General features: G+C 46.4%; 1 protein-coding gene across 1 annotated transcript in view; it reads left to right on the forward strand.

Annotated features, from left to right (window-relative positions):
* Nucleotides 1-11468, forward strand: part of COA8 (cytochrome c oxidase assembly factor 8) — a 32277-nt gene extending 20809 nt beyond the window's left edge. The window contains exons 4-5 of the mRNA XM_077910732.1: nucleotides 7646-7736; nucleotides 11095-11468. Coding sequence (XP_077766858.1) covers nucleotides 7646-7736; nucleotides 11095-11200 — 197 coding nt within the window. The 3' untranslated portion in view covers nucleotides 11201-11468. The remainder of the gene's footprint in view (nucleotides 1-7645; nucleotides 7737-11094) is intronic.
* The last annotated feature ends 4860 nt before the right edge of the window (nucleotides 11469-16328 follow it).

The following is a 16328-nucleotide window of genomic DNA, read 5'->3' on the forward strand; positions in this document are numbered from 1 at the left end:
TTTTTTAAGATTTTATTTATTTATTCATGAGAGACACACAGAGAGGCAGAGACATAGGCAGACGGAGAAGCAGGCTCTATGCAAGGAGCCTGATGCAGGATTCGATCCTGGACTTTGGGATCACGCCCTGAGCCAAAGGTAGACACTCAACCACTGAGCCACCCAGGCTCCCCAGTTCAGGCCTTTGTTAATTCTGTGCCTACTGCAGGAACATTCTGATTGGTTCCTTAATTTCCAATCTTTGAATCGAGTTGGCAAACTTCTGAATAGGACGAGATAGTAAATAGTTTAGTCTTTCTAGGCTGTGTGAGGTCTCTGTTTCAGCTATTTAGCTCTGCTGTTGCAATGTGAAAGCAGGCATGGAAAAATATATAGACTAATGGGCAAGAATGTGTTGCAGTATAACTTTATTTACAAAATCCACATTTGGCCTGCAGGTAGTAGTTTATCAACTCCTGCCTCAAATTCATTCTTTGCAGTGTAGCCAGATGGTCCTACCCCCAATGCTGATTTGACATTCATTGCTTAGCTTAGGTGTTTAGACTCCCCATGACTACAGAATGACAGCTGTGTTCTCGGTCTGGATCGACGGCCTCCCTGGCCCCTGCCTGTCTGATCTCTTTCCCATCTTGTCCCCCACACTGTATGTGTGATATGCCAGGAACGCTGTGCCACATTCAGTTGCCTCTGCCTACAATGCTGCCTTTTCTCTTTTGGTTAGAAGATCTAGTGCTCAATATGACCTTTATTCATTTTCTCCTGCTGTTGATATTAGGCCTGAATAACATTTCATACTGTTTGTTAAACAGCTGTCTACTATTAAAACATTATTCTGATGGAAAATCTGAAACCATTGGCCCCAAAAACCAGGTCTGTCATTGAGCTAAACCACTGTCCCCCTCTCCCTGCCAATGCTTGGCCATGCCTGGATCTGTTTAGGATAAAGAGCTGGAGAAGGTGGAACTACCCTGATGATGATGGGCTCTGCTGTTGGCTGTCGACTGCAGGGACCCCATCAAGGCACTGTCTTGGGGGGGCAGGAACTAGCAGGAAAGGGTGCCGGGTCCTAACAGTAAGGTAGATAATTTCTGCACATAATTTCAGATCCTGACTGTGCTGGGCACTATGCTAAGTCCCTTGCCTATGTCATTTCATTTTATTTCCCACAGTGACTCAATGAAGTAGGTCCTGCTACTTTTGCCATTTTAGAGATGAGGAATCTGAAGGCAAGTTATTTAACCAAAATTACACAGTAAGTGGAGGGGCCTAGATTCTAGCCTAGTGACTTGGGTTCCTTGGGCCTGTCTGATGTCGCCTTGCCACAGTGGCTATTAGCTGATCCTGTGCTGTCCTGGCCATGGACCGAGGTCAGAGATGCCACAGCCCTCAGGGGGGGGCTTGCCAGCCTTTTGAGTGTGTCATCAGGATCAGGCAGGGTCAGGGAGGCTGTGGGTCTACTTGGAGATAACCACTCTCTTAACAGATGGGAAAAGTTGTTTTGAGTCTTGTAATTAACACCACAGGGTTTCTATTGATGGCATTACTATGTACTGAAAGGCTGACCTTAAATCAGATTTTTAAATTAATTGGATAATAAAACAGGAAAGAATGTATTGAGGAAAGGGACAGGTGAAGGGAGGTGCCCACTGTGTCAGCTTTTAAACAGTTTCCAGGCTGCAGTGATTGGAATATGGTGGGTAACACAGGTGTGTGGCATGAGTGGGCCAGAGTACAGGGGTCTTGCAGGACCGAGGGAGGGGGAGGCTTATTTAATTAATGATAATGGAAAAACTACTTTTGGCCCAAAAGTAAATTTAGATTCATGGCCTCTATAATACAAATGTATTTCAAATAAATCTAAAAGTTTATTATTAAAAATCAGTTGTTTATGGATTAAAAGTTAAATACATTGCTCCCAGTTGTATAAAGTTTAACAGAACTCAACTGACTCTCCATTGTCTGGAGAAACAGTGATTCCTTAAGCTTGACAGTAAAGGTAGAGCAAGAGGAGAACATGAAAACTGACAACATCTGTATTGGTGAGGACTCCTTTTTCTTTTTAAGATGTTATTTATTTGACAAAGAGATAGAGCCAGAGAACACAAACGGGGGGAATGGCAGAGAGAGAAGGAAAAGCAGGCTCCCCACTGAATGGGGAGCCCAGAGCAAGGCTTGAACCCAAGACCCTGGGATCACGACCTGAGCCAAAAGCAGATGTTTAACCAACAAAGCCACCCAGGTACCCCTCTTTTTTTTTTTTTTTTTTTTTTTTTTTAAGATTTTAAGCAATCTCTACACCCAATGTGGGGCTCGAACGTACAACTGCTAAATCAAGAGTTGCATACTCCATTGTCTGAGTCAGCCAGGCACCCCCAGGAGGACTCCTTTTGACCTTTCTGTAAAGGAGTGTGCGGGGGTGGGGCAGACACAGTTAGCTCAGGCCCAAGTGCACCTGCTGTCAGCCACTGGAGCCAAAAACAGCTCTCTAGCCCACACCTCAGCCTTCTCTTGCTATAAATGAGCTTTCTCCACCTCTCAGTATACAGCCCTAGTTCAAGGACAGGGCTGGTAGAGAGGTGGGAAGGTGCCCTGGAATCAGCAGAGGCCAGCCAAGGCTCAGGGGTTGTATTGAGTGAGCATGGCTACTCCTTTGGAAATGGGGCCTGGCGGCATCACAAGGACAGTAGACCAGGGGGCTGGACAAAGGGTCGGCGTCCAGGAAACAAGTGAGACATGAAGAGCAGATGATAGAACAGAGGTGCCCAGGGAAGTCTCAGGGAAGAGCATGAACCAGTTTGTAGAAATAACAGAGTACCTGTCGGTGAGTAATGTGACTGCAGATTACAGTGTCGTTGGAACAGCCCCCAGGCATCGTTTTGTGCTTACTGAATTCACGGGATGGCCACGGTGAGCGGACTCCGTGCCGGTAGAGGTACAGTGCGGTACAGCGCCCGTAGGCGGTCAGTGGTGGGAGAAAGTTTCCAGCCCTCTTTCTGCAGCAATGTAGAAAAATGACTGAATTTCTGGTGCAAAAAGCAGGACACCAGGATTCTGGCTCTACCTGTCCCCAAATTAAGTCTTATTTGTAGGGCGGTGGTGCAGTGGGAAGATTCTTGTTTCTAATTTCTTTTGTTGCTAAAGTAAGTGTTCACGCAGTGGGGAAGAGTACGCGCTGAGGTGGGATTACTTTAAGTCGCCTGGTATTTATGAGCCCCCCTGGGTTTTCAGTAGATGTCTAATGAGTTCGGCTCTTCCATCCGCCTTCCTCTGCTTAACTTCATTGAATCTCCGCAGCACAGTGCAGTGTTGGTAGGCACGGAACTGAATTACTTAGCAGACATTTCTGGTGCTTCTGCTCTATGCTGAGCTCTGGCTTTGGGGTGTTTGGACAAGACACAAACTAGACCGGCAGCTGGAGGCCGCACCACACCTGTCCTCAGAGCCTGCGGCTCCTGCAGTCTGGCCAGCACGTACCAAGGGAGCGAGCGCTACGTGCCAGGCCCCATCCTGCCCGCCATACTGGCTTCAACTCCTTCTGTCTCAGGGCAGCCTTACGGTGTGTGCTGTTGTGATCCGCGTTCCACGTACGAGAGGCGTCAACGTCTGGGCCGTCTGCCCGTGAGGGACAAAGCTCTGTCTGAGTGGGGCCGCTAAGCGCTGCTACTGGGGCACGTCTTTACTTCCTCACGTGCTAACGCGAGGCCACAGAGATGCGCTGGGCAGCACATTCGTCTCCCTCCAGCACTCATTGTGCAGAAGACACTCATGCTCTCAGTCTGGCGTGGTTCCTCGGGCTGCCCAAAGCCAGGGGCTCCGTTCCTTGGCGCCCTCACCATGCTCCAGCCCTGCCCGCCCTCCTCCTCACTCACTCTGTTCAGTCACAGCTGTGCCTCTCCGGACTCTTTTTTTTCCCTCCATGCTGATCCGTGGCTTGGGACCCATTTTCTCTCCACTCGGCCCTGTGGGCTCTTACTCACCCTGTAAGACCCAGCTTAAATGTCACTTTCCCTGGGAACCTTGGGCGTCCCTCCCCTTCTCAGGCAGCTAGTTTTCTTTCTTGTCCCACTTAGCATCTGTCTCTTTGTTGATTAGAAGTATTTACCCAGTACCCTGCATGTGCCAAGCTAGGCACCAGGGCCTTGTAATGGATGAGACAGAGCTGTAGGCTTGCCCTTATGGAATGACATTCTAATGTGGGGTGGCAGCTTTGTGAATATGTGCTTCGCTTCACTCTTAGGGTGTGTCGGCCCCTGGAAGAAGAACAGGGAAGAGGGGGTAGTGGGCATTGTAACAGGGCATCTGAGAAGGCCTGCCTGAGGAGAAGGCAGCTGGGGAGATTTGAGAGAGAATCTTCTAGATAAGGGAAGAGCTCTCAGCTGGAGGTTTTGAGGAGCTGCAGAAGGCTGGGTCAGAGGAGTGAGGACATGCAAACACCTTGCTATTAGGCAGGCGCTCCATTATGATGTAGAGGGGATGTGTGCTTGTCCTGCTCTGAGGGGGCAGACACACGTTTGTGCCCTGTCATCTGAGTGTTTGCTTCCATGTTGTATGTGTAAAAGGTCAGCTACCTTCCCTCCTGCTTCTATGGAAACGGGCTCTTGGGTTACCTTCCCAGCTCTGTCTCCCCCAAATCCTGAAGAGTTGGAGCATTGACCTCAGCTGTGCAGCTGGGAAACATGGCCTCCACCTGGAGACAGGATCTGCAAGGGCAAGCATGCTAAACCAGAGGTAGGAGCTGGAACGTGGGCACCTCTGCATGTAGAGGAACCCCTGGGGACAGATTCTGGGCTCCCACAGAGATCATAGGGCCTCTTTGGGGCTTGAGGCTTCAGAACCAGAGTGCCTTCACTCTGAGCCATTGCTGTGTGTCCTGAGACTGGCCTGTGGAATGCTTTCTGGTCCCATTTCAGGGGAACCTGCTGCTGCCCTCATTGGCAGGCTGGTTCCTATCCTTGGTGGCCTTTTAAAATCTGATGGGGTAGCCCTGAGGGTGGGTGTCATGGTTGGCATCTCCCACCACACAGGGAGCACCATGGAGGTGGCCAGGTCAGTCCCTATGTGTCATTAGTCCCCACCAGCACCTAATGTGTTACCTGATTCAGTGTGTGCTCACTGGCTTAGAGATTGGATGGTTAGGCTGGTATTTACCCCAGGCCAGGGCGGATGGGTGGGCTTTTGAACCAGGATGCATTCAGGGTGAGAAAGTGTTCCATTTCCCTTACTCAGGTTGCTCACATTTCTTGTCAGAAGCTTCAGAAGGCGGGGATCCCTGGGTGGCGCAGCGGTTTGGCGCCTGCCTTTGTCCCAGGGCGTGATCCTGGAGACCCGGGATCGAATCCAACGTCGGGCTCCCGGTGCATGGAGCCTGCTTCTCCCTCTGCCTGTGTCTCTGCCTCTCTCTCTCTCTCTCTGTGACTATCATAAATTAAAAAAAAAAAAAAAATCTTCAGAAGGCATTGGAGTAGACCTAAAGCATATCACACATGATGTGCATTGGTAGGTGCACACCTGGGCTTGCATTAGTCATGAAGAAATTGAGCTACACTAGAACTATCCGGGTCTAATGATTGAGATGATAGAGGGAGGTCATTTTTCTCCCTAAGCCTCTTTTTTTTTCTTTTCTTTTTTAAATATTTATTTATATGACATAGAGATCACAAGCAGGGAGCAGCAGGAGAAGCAGGCTCCCCTTGGAGCAGGGAGCACAACGTGGGGCTCAGTACTCAATCCCAGGACCCCAGGATCGTGACTGGAGCCGAAGGCAGATGCCCAACTCACTGAGCCACCCTGGTGCCTCACCTTTTTTCTTTTCTGAGCTAGAATTCACATGCCATAAAATTCACATTTTATTTAGTTATTTTTTTAAAGAGTTTATTTATTTATTCATGAGAGACACAGAGAGAGAGGCAGAGATGTCAGGGTTCCAGTTTCTCCATGTCCTCATCAAGATTTCTTACTATTTAGCCATCATAAATTACAGTCTAGGATTATAAGTGTCCTGGTGGGTGTGTAATGGTACTTTACCATCCTTTTTATTTGAATTTTCCCTTATGGCTAGTGATGCTGAGTATCTTTTCATGTTCTTAGTAGCCATTTGTATGTCTTCTTTGGAGACACCTATTGAAGTCATTTGCCCATTTTTAAAATGGGTTATTCTCTTTTATGTTGTCTTTTAAGAGTTTCCTACATATTTTGGATGTGAGACCCATATCAGGTAGACGATTTGCAAATATTTTCTTCCATTCTGTAGATTGCCTCTTTACTTTCTTGATAATGCCCTTTGAAGCGCAAAAGTCTTAAATTTTGATGAAGTCCAATTCATCTATTTTCTCTTTGCTTGTATATTAGATGTCATATCTAAAATACACTGCCTAATTTGAGGAGATGGAGATATGCCCCTGTTTTCTTCTAAGAATTTTTTAGTTTTAGCTCTCATATTTAGGTCTTTGACCCATTTTGAGGTTGTGTTGGTATATGGTGTGATGTAGGGATTCAGCCACTTGTTGAAAAGGCTATCTTCCCTATTGAATATCTGTTACCTTCACTGAAAATCATTTTTTGCATTTATTTGCATTTATTTCTGGACTCTGAGGCCAGTGTCAGTACCACACTATCTTAATTACTGTAGCTTTGTAGTAAGTTTTAAAGTTGTGAAATGTGAGTCCTCCAACTTTGTTCTTCTTTTTCAAGATTGTTTTGGCTGCTGAATTTCCTTGCATTTTTATATGAATTTCAGGATCTGGTTGTCAATTTCTGCCCAAAAAGCCAGTTGGGATTTTGATAGGAATTGTATTGAACCTGCACATCAATTTGGGGCATGTTGCCATTTCCGTGGTATGAAGTCTTAAAAATCATGAACGTGGGCTGTCTTTCCATTTGTTAATGTCTTCTTTCATTTCTTTCAGCTGCATCTTATAGTTCAGTGTGTAGCTCTTACACTTCCTCTCAAATTTATTCCTAGGCCTTTTATTTTTTTTAATTAAAAAAATAAATTTTATTTATGTATTCATGAGAGACACAGAGAGATAGAGAGGCAGAGACATAGGCAGAGGGAGAAGCAGGCTCCATGCAGGGAGCCCGACGTGGGACTTGATCCCGGGACTCCAGGATCATGCCCTGAGCTGAAGGCTCTCAACTGCCAAGCCACCCAGGCGTCCCTCTTTTATTGTTTTTGATGCTATTATAAATGGAATTGTTTTCTTTTCTTTTTTTAATATATGTTTTTAATATATGTGTGTGTGCGTGTGTGTGCATATATGTGTATATATATGTACATAAATATATGCCCTGGGCTGAAGGCAGCGCTAAACTGCTGAGCCACCTGGGCTGCCCCAGTTGGGTTTTTTTGTTTTGTTTTGTTTTGTTTTGTTTTAATTACATAAACTCTGGGGCTTAAACTCATGACCCCCAAATCAAGAGCTGCATGACCCCAGATCACTGAGCAAGCCAGGTGCCCAGCCAGGTGCCCCTGGAGTTATTTTCTTAATATCATTTTTGGATTGTTTATTGCCTGGTATATAGAAAAATACAGTTGGTGTATGTATGACCTTGTATCCTGCAACCTTGCTGACCTCTATTAGATCAGTAGTACTTTGTAGGTCCCTTCCCCTTAGGTCTTAATGTTTAAACTGAAATTAATTTTCAGGTCAAAAAGCAACATTAGATGCAGAAGAAATGGCTGACTTTTACAAGGAATTTTTAAGTAAAAATTTTCAGAAGCACATGTATTATAACAGGTAAGTGTTTACTTTTTTCCTAAAATTTTGAATATATTATCCATATTGGGTAGGATTATTTTCTTATCTGAATTTAGTGACATTCATGTTTATATTAAGGGTAGATGTTGCTGGAAACTTAGTTTTTACACTTCTAAATAAAATTGACAGCTTAAAGATATTTGTACCCCTCATGCTTGGACAGTGGGTTCTAAACAGCATTTTCCACTAACGGGAAACTGGATTCCTTGGAGAAGCAGGTCTGGGGTGGGAACAGCACAAGATGAGTCAAGACACCCTGTGTCTGAAAGTGAGGAGGCTCAGAGACCAGCAGGGTCACATGAGAACAGCATAGGAGCCAACTTAAGGGGATCCCATAGGCCAAGGATGAGATCACATCAGCTGCAGAAAGGAAATGACCACAGTGGACTAAAAATATATCAAATATGCAAAGATCTTTGCAATCACGAGTACTGAAAAGGTGACAATCACCTCTGGATATTGCTAGGCTGCCAACTCATTATTCTGAAAATTGATGAATAAAGGAAAACAAAGATCACACACCTTTCCTGCATCGACTGTATTTCAGGGTAACCACATGAAGAAGGATTTTCTTTGTAGAAGGATGACAGCTAATGCAGAAGGAGTGGTAGAGGTAGAAAATTAACATTTTCCAATGAAATAATGGGTCTGGGCAACAGTCACTCATAGCTGCTAAAACCATTAGGTAGGAAAGCTGGTGGGGATTTATAATGCACAGGCCAGGGTGATTGCTTTTGAACCCCGGTGCATCTTCTTGCTGTACACAGTGGGGCAGCTACCACTGCATGCCTCTGAGATGCAGGCTGAAGTACGTGATACCACCTGTGAAATGTTCTTATTAAAAAAATGGAGAGGAATCTAGGCAGACCTCCGGACTTATTACCAGTTCACAGGAAAAAGGTAAAGGGTGTATGGGGTGAGGAGTGAGAGGGGTTCATAGGAGACTGTGTTAAAAATGATAGCCTGAAGATACAATCCCAAAATGTTGGAGGTTCTGCGAGAACAAACGATCCAGTCTTTTTTTTTTTTTTTTTCAAACGATCCAGTCTTAACAAGTAACTAGAATTTTAAACAGGAGGAGGATCTGCTTCAGAATAAAAGAGCCTTCGTGCAGTGTGTGGTCCTTATTTGGGTCCTGATGCAGACAGACCACCTGTGAAAGATATTTTGTCAGAGGAAGTTGAATAGTGGCTGTATACCAGATTGTATTGATAGGTTATTGTTCATTTTATCAAATGAAATGATGGTGTTGTGGTTATGCATTTCTAAAAAGGATTTCAACAATACATAATGATGTGTGTTTCCAGGTGATAGGCTATGATGTTTGAGATTTGATTTATTATTATTTTTTAAAGATTTTATTTATTTCTTCATGAGAGACACAGAAAGAGAGGGCAGAGACACAGGCAGAGGGAGAAGCAGGCTCCTTGCAGGGAAGCCTGATGTGGGACTCGATGCTGGGACTGCAGGATCATGCCCTGAGCCAAAGGCAGATGCTCAACCGCTGAGCCACCCAGGCGTCCTGAGATTTGCTTTAAAGTAAGAGCAGCAGGGCAGTCTGGGTGGCTCAGTGGTTTTCGCTGAAGGAAAGGCTTCCGTCTCATCAAGATTAAAGTTTTTATGTTATTAAGGAAGAGCCAGATTCCACTCCACCAACACTCTGACACAGTGTAGGGAACCTCAACTTTTCCTATTTCTATAGGGAAGACAGGGGCAGGATGTGGTGTGGGCACAGAGGAGAACGCAGTAGCTCCTCTGCCATCTGCCCTTGTAAAACGCTGGTCCTCGCTGCTCTGAGCCCCGCACAGCACACACCCAGCTCACTGGAGATGAGGTGTGGTGCAAACATGCTCCAGGTCCATATGAGAAAATCAGACGTCCAGGGAAATATAACCAATACTGGCTTGACTGCGTAACTTAGCTGGCTCACATGACTGCATTAGCGCCACTACCCACCTCCTGCCAGGCTGATCGCTCTGCCTGAGTGCTGGTCTCTTGTGCTTGCCCAGCCTTGGCCACTACCAGCATCCCCTAGATCTTATCTGCACTGCCTGACTCTGCTGCTCTTACTTTTCTTTTTTTTAAGATTTTTTTTATTCGTGAGAGACAGAAAGAGAGAGAGAGAGAGAGAGAATGTCAAATGTGTCAAATGAATGAATGAGTGTTTTTGTTTAGGGCACTGCTTCCGGTTTATAACATCACTTATGTGGATAGAAACATAAGATTGTTCTCATCGGGACACCTGGGTGGCTGAGTGGTTGAGCGTCTGCCTTTGGCTCAGGACATGATCCCAAAGTCCCAGGATCAAGTCCCACATGGGGCTCCTTGTGGGGAGCCTGCTTCTCCCTCTGCCTCTGTCTCTGTGTCTCTCACGAATAAATAAATAAAGTGTTTTTTTTTTTTTAAACGTTCTCATGAGGAGAGGGTTTTTTCTATCCAGACAATACAAAGGCTCCAGAAAACAAGAGTTTTTACCTCTTGCCATTGCTTCTTTTGAGCTCTTAGTCTCTTTCCTTCTGTGCTGAGACCCACTAAATCCTTTGAGTCCATGTTCACTCATTAGCTCATTTGGCTGAGAAGCGTTGGTACTTATTGGCATCTCAGCATCCCGGGGCTTAGCACTAAGGGTCTGGAATGTGTGCATTCTGTTGTGGAAACTTTCCAAGCCTGGCCCGTTCAGTAGTGGGTGAATTTGCAATTTTCGTCATGCTTTGTACAGCAAGTAACTCATCAGCAAGTGAGCCCGTGACTGTGAACTCCATCCCAATATTTGTATGAGAAGCTCTGGAATTCTCTCTTCACAGATTTTGCAAAAGCTCAGATCATTTAGACAAAGAGGATGTGGAGCTTTATGATGTTGGCACTCGTGGTAAATGGACTTCTCATGATGGAATACTCTGTCATGTGCTTCTTATGCAAATAAGGTGCCAAATCAGGATGGTCCTCACTGAGCCCTGCCAGTTGTTTGCCCAGCGGTCACGCCCCCATCACTCACAATTGTCTCTCTAAGAATGCCATGGGACTCTGGAGGCCCCAGGCTTCTCTTTTGGAGTCTTTTAGCAAAAAACCAGAGAGGATTGAAGCAAATGGGAAAAGGTGGGGGTTGGGGTGCACTGGGCATTCACTTGTTGAGCCTTATTCTCAGCCTTAGGAAATTCTGGGGGTAGGAAGGAAGGCTGCTCTGGCCAGTTTAACTTAAACAAGGGCAGAAAAGAGACAGGAAAGGTGAAGGTAGTCAGGAGGACTTGCCTGTGGGCTGGGAACTCTCCTCAGAGGCCTGGGTGCTAGTCCTCCGTTACTGGGGTGCATCACATGTGCTTATCCTGTTTCTCTGTAGAGACTGGTACAAGCGTAATTTTGCCATTACCTTCTTCATGGGAAAAGTGGCCCTGGAGAGAGTTTGGAACAAGCTTAGACCGAAGCATAAGAAGAGCAGCACCTAGCAGCTCACCCTGACCCACCCACCTCCAGCATGGGAGTTTCCAGGAGAAGCAGCTTCTCTGGGAGTCTGTTTTACAAGGCTCTAAACACCTGTAAGTGAACTGAGCCCCACACCTGCTTTATGGGAGTCCCTTGGCTTATGTCAGCCCAGGGTGGCCTGGGAGAATGGCAGTCCTGTTGAGCTACAGGCCATATGACTCTGTCCTGACTGTGGATACCAAGCTGGCCCTGGGTCGTGAACATGATATTAAATAAAACCCAAGCACTGTGTACCCGTGTTCTGTGTTTTTGAATTCTACCAATTTCAAATAGAACAATATAGGGCACCTGGGTGTCTCAGTTGGTTAAGTGGCTGCCTTCGGCTCAGGTCATGATCCTGGAGTCTCAGGATCAAGCCCCAAGCTGGGCTCTCTGCTCGTCAGGGAGCGTGCTTCTCCCTCTCCCTCTGCCTGCTGCTTCCCCTGCTTCTGTGCTTGCTTGCTCTCTTGCTCTGTGTCAAATGAATGAATGAGTGAATGTATAAATTAATTCAGCTTGCTTGCTTTATTTGTTTATTTATTCATTCATTCATGAGAGACACAGGCAGAGGGAGAAGCAGGCTCCATATGGGGAGCCCGATGTAGGACTCGATCCCAGGACTTCGGGATCACTCCCTGAGTCGGGATCACTCCCTGAGTCAAAGACACGCTCAACCTCTGAGCTACCCAGGCGTCCCATTTCAGCATTATTTAAAATAGGATTGTGTCGGGGTACCTGGCTGGCTCAGGCGGTAGAGTGTGTGACTCTTGATCTTGGGGTTGTGATTTCGAGCCCCACGTTGAGGGTAGAGTTTACTTAAAAAGTAACATTGCTCTTCTAAAATGATGAGGGTCTCTTTGTATTACATTCTGGTGCCCTGTGACATGGGGGGGTCATAACAGTGCTGCCGGAGAGGACACCTGCTTTGGCAAGAGGGAACTGGCCTTTGGAGCCAGGTCTTATCAGTAAACATATCCTCTGAGGACAGATGAGCCACCTGAGAAACAATTTCTATTACTGTGAGTGAGGCATGATAATACAGTCATGATTCCAGATTTCTTCTGTGGCTTCTAAGCTGCTGCTGGCAAAGATGATTTCCAAGGAGAAAATTCAGAAGCCAGAGGAAGCATGTCAACACCCCCCCTTCCATGGAGGCCTTTGCGGGCCTGCATATGAATGGGAGTATGTGTGAGAATCTCGTCAGCCTCGTGTCTGCCCAGGAGAGCCATCGTGCTGCACACTGCCCAGTGCCACGTCGCCTCGGGAACCTGCACGGGGATAGTCATGCTCTGTGCTCTGCTAATCCAGGGCCACAGAGGGTGCGGTACATGCAGCAAGCAGCATGGAACGTGGCATTTGACAAGAGAAACGTCGTATCATGTATTCACACCAAACCTCTGCTGAACTCTGATTCTCAGCCTGTCACCAGGGTGTGTGACACTGTGTGTTCTCAGAGAAACAAGGGAAGGGGAGAACCAGCATCCAAGTGAGCTTTTAGTTCTTCCTTTACCCTGTCAACTTCATTCACTGACTTCAAGATTATTTGAAGATCGTCTCTGCCCTGGATGGTGTGACATTGCAATAAATAGCAGCTTGCAGTGACATTGTTTCTAATTCTTCTTGCACATCAATTCTTAAAGATTCTGAGGGTGAGTTTCCATAGTAACAGCAGAAGACAAATGGACTATCTGGGTGGCTCAGTCACTTGGGCATCCAACTCTCGTTTCAGCTCAGATCGTGAGCTCAGCGTCCTGGGACTGAGCCCTTGTCAGGCTCCAAGCTTAGTAGGGAGTCTGCTTCTCCCTCCCTCCCTCACTCCCTCTCTCCAATAGATAAATAAATCATTTGGGCCGCCTGGGTGGCTCAGCAGTTGAGTGTTTGCCTTTGGCTCATGGCGTGATCCCAGGATCCAGGATCAAGTCCCACACTGGGTTCCCTGCAGGGAGCCTGCTTCTCCCTCTGCCTGTCTCTGCCTCTCTCTTTGTGTCTCTCATGAATAAATAAATCTCTTAAAAAAATAAAAAGACAAGTGGGCCATCTGAAAGAAAATTTGTTTTTCAGGAAGGTGAGTTCCAGTGGGTGGTAAAGGTGTGTGCGTGAGCACATCATCACAAACTGTTGAAGACACATTGTGGTTTCTGTGACTCTGTGAAGGTAGAAGGACAATTTGAACAGCTGACGTATTATGTAACCTGTGGGACTACTGAGCAACCATACGTGGGTGCCGTTGCTAAAAGGCCTCTTCCAACACAGGTGTATCCTGAGTCACACTCTGAGATGTTGAGAGCATGTTGTCTCAGGGTTCTCAGCCTGGTGTTCCAGAAAGCTTTCTTGCACCCTCGAGCCAGGGGATCTGCCCTTCAGCTGGCGACTCTGTGATGCAGCATCAGTGTTTACATTGTGTAGGAGCTTCCGCCAGCTGTTGCTCTTGCTGGCAGTCTGTATTTTTTTTTTTTTAAAGATTTTATTTATTCATGAGAGACAGAGAGAGAGAGAGGCAGAGACACAGGCAGAGGGAGAAGCAGGCTCCCTGCAGGGAACTTGATGCAGGACTCGGTCCCAGGATCTTGGGATCATGCCCTGAGCCGAAGGCGGACACTCAACTGCTGAGCCACCCGGGTGTCCCCAAAGCTTCCCTTTGCCAGTTGCCAGTGGGCGCAGCGCCCTGGGCCGGAGGTGAAGTAGGCTGCGGCATCTCCACGCCTTCAGGATGGGATGGCGGAGGCTCTGGGGGCGCAGGCGGCTGCAGGTTCCGAACTGAGCGACGGGCACCCACAGGTCCGTGTCCAGAGTCCCGAGCAGTCCTCTTAAATTGTTTCCGCTTGACATAAATGATGTGGTAGTTAGACACTGACCGCGGGTGGGGGCGTCCCAGCGACTCAGGACCTGATGCAGCTACAATCTAGGAACCTGCTGGCTGTCGCCTGGTGACAACTTCATTTAATGCCAAAGAGTTTAACCTGCCTCGTGGTGGTGTTGCTAGGTTCTTTGGTGTTCTGAGTGAATTAATGAGAAACGGCAGTGCTAGTTTTTTCTTTCTTAGATCTTAGACATTTAAGTTGATTTATATTTATTTATTTTAAAAATATATTTTATTACTTTATTTGAGAGAGAGCAAGAGATCACCAGCAACAAAGAGAGGCAGAGAAGGAGGCTCAAGCAGGCTGCCCACTGAGTAGGGAGCCCAACGTGGGGCTCGATCCCAGAACCCCCAGATCATGACCTGAGCTGGAGGCAGACACTCAACTGACTGAGCCACCCAGGCACCCGACATTTAGGTATTGTCGGTATTGTGGTATATGTTACTTTAGGTCACAAATAAATGCAAATATGTCATTATTAAGGTAACTTTGACCCTCAAATATATATCCTCAGTTAAGAAAATATTATGTTGGGCAGCCCTGGTGGCCCAGCAGTTTGGCACCGCCTTCAGCCCTGGGATCAAGTCCCACGTCAGGCTCCCTGCATGGAGCCTGCTTTTCCCTCTGCCTCTCTCTCTCTTTGTCATGAATAAATAGATAAAATCTTAAAAAAAAAAAAAAAAAGCAAAGACTTAAAAAAAAATATTATGTTGACAGAACATGAGAGACTCCTAACTCTGGGAAACAAACAAGGGGTGGTGGAAAGGCAAGTGGGCAGGGGGATGGGGTGACAGGGTGATGGGCACTGAGGGGCGCACTTGACGGGATGAGCACTGGGCATTAGGTGTTATGCTATATGTTGACAAACTGAACTCCGATTAAAAAAATTAAAAAAAAAAAGAAAAGAAAATATTATGTTGTTTTAAGATGATTTTCTGCCCTAACTATATTTAAGTAAAGTATTTTTGTGGTCTTTATATAATTATAGAATAAAGATGATCTCAGTGATGTATTTTACACCACTTTCCCCTGAAAATGTCCTTGATAAATTTAATGCTTCTGTTTTCTGAGTTAAAAAAAAAACACAAAACTGAGTTTCTCATCCTTCCTGTGTGTTAGGTGCTATTTATAGACCTTGTGTTTTTTGTTGTTGTTGTTCTTGTTTTTGTTTTTGTTTTTTAGTGCAAGAGATAGATAGAGCATGGAGGAAGGGGCAGAGGGAGGGAGAATCCCCAGCAGGCTCCATGCCCAGCACAGAGCCTGACACGGGGCTCGGTCTCACGACTGAGATCACCACCTGAGCAGAAATCAAGAGTCGGTGCTTCACCGACCGCACCACCCAGGTGCCCCAGGATTTTATTTCTGAGTACCCCTGCACCCAACAAGGAGCTCAAACTTAAAACCCAAAGATCAAGAGTCACAGGCTCTACCGACTGAGCCGGCCAGGCATCCGTGCTTTTTTCTGTTTTTAAAACAAGAGGAAACCATGACTAGCCATTTTCTGCTGACACATTTTACAAGGTCTTTGTTTAGGAAATTGATCCAGTGCAGGAAGGTGTAGACTACAAGGAGCAGCTTCCTTTATGGAGAATCTGCTTCCTCAAAGGGGAGGCTGGGGGTTCTTGCTCACAAAGCTCACATGACAGGGGATCCACTGGGAACCGGGGGTTTGTGTCATGGCCACCTGTCCCCCACTGCACAGCCCAGCCCACAGGGCTGCGGAAGTCCTGTGAGATTCCTCTCTCAGCAGTGCAATTTGGTGGCGTGAAGCACATTTACACAGTCGTGCAGCCACCCCCCCTGTCGTCTCCAGAACTTTCCATCTCCCCAAACTGAAACTATGTCCCCATTAAACACTAACTGTCACCCCTGTCCCCAGCCCCTGGTGCCCACTCTTCTACTTTCTGTGAATTTGAATATGCTAGGGACCTCACCTCCGTGGAATCATACAGTATTTTTTCTTTTACCTTTTTATTTATTTATTTATTTATTTATTTATTTATTTATTTATTTATTTATTTATTTATTTTCTTTTACCTTTTGCAGTAAGCTCTACACCCAATGTGGATCTTGAACTCATGACCCGAGATCAAGAGTCACATGCTCTATGACTGGTGCCCCCAGTATTTGTCCTTTCATGACTGGCTTATTTCACTTAGCATGATGTCCTCAGAGTTCACCCATGTTCTGGCACGTGAAGACAGGTTTGTTTACAGGTGGTAAACTGGGCCCCAGTCTCAGCTCCAGCACC

The sequence above is a fragment of the Canis aureus genome, chromosome 9 (assembly GCF_053574225.1).
Source record: "Canis aureus isolate CA01 chromosome 9, VMU_Caureus_v.1.0, whole genome shotgun sequence".
Classification (NCBI taxonomy): Eukaryota; Metazoa; Chordata; class Mammalia; order Carnivora; family Canidae; genus Canis; species Canis aureus.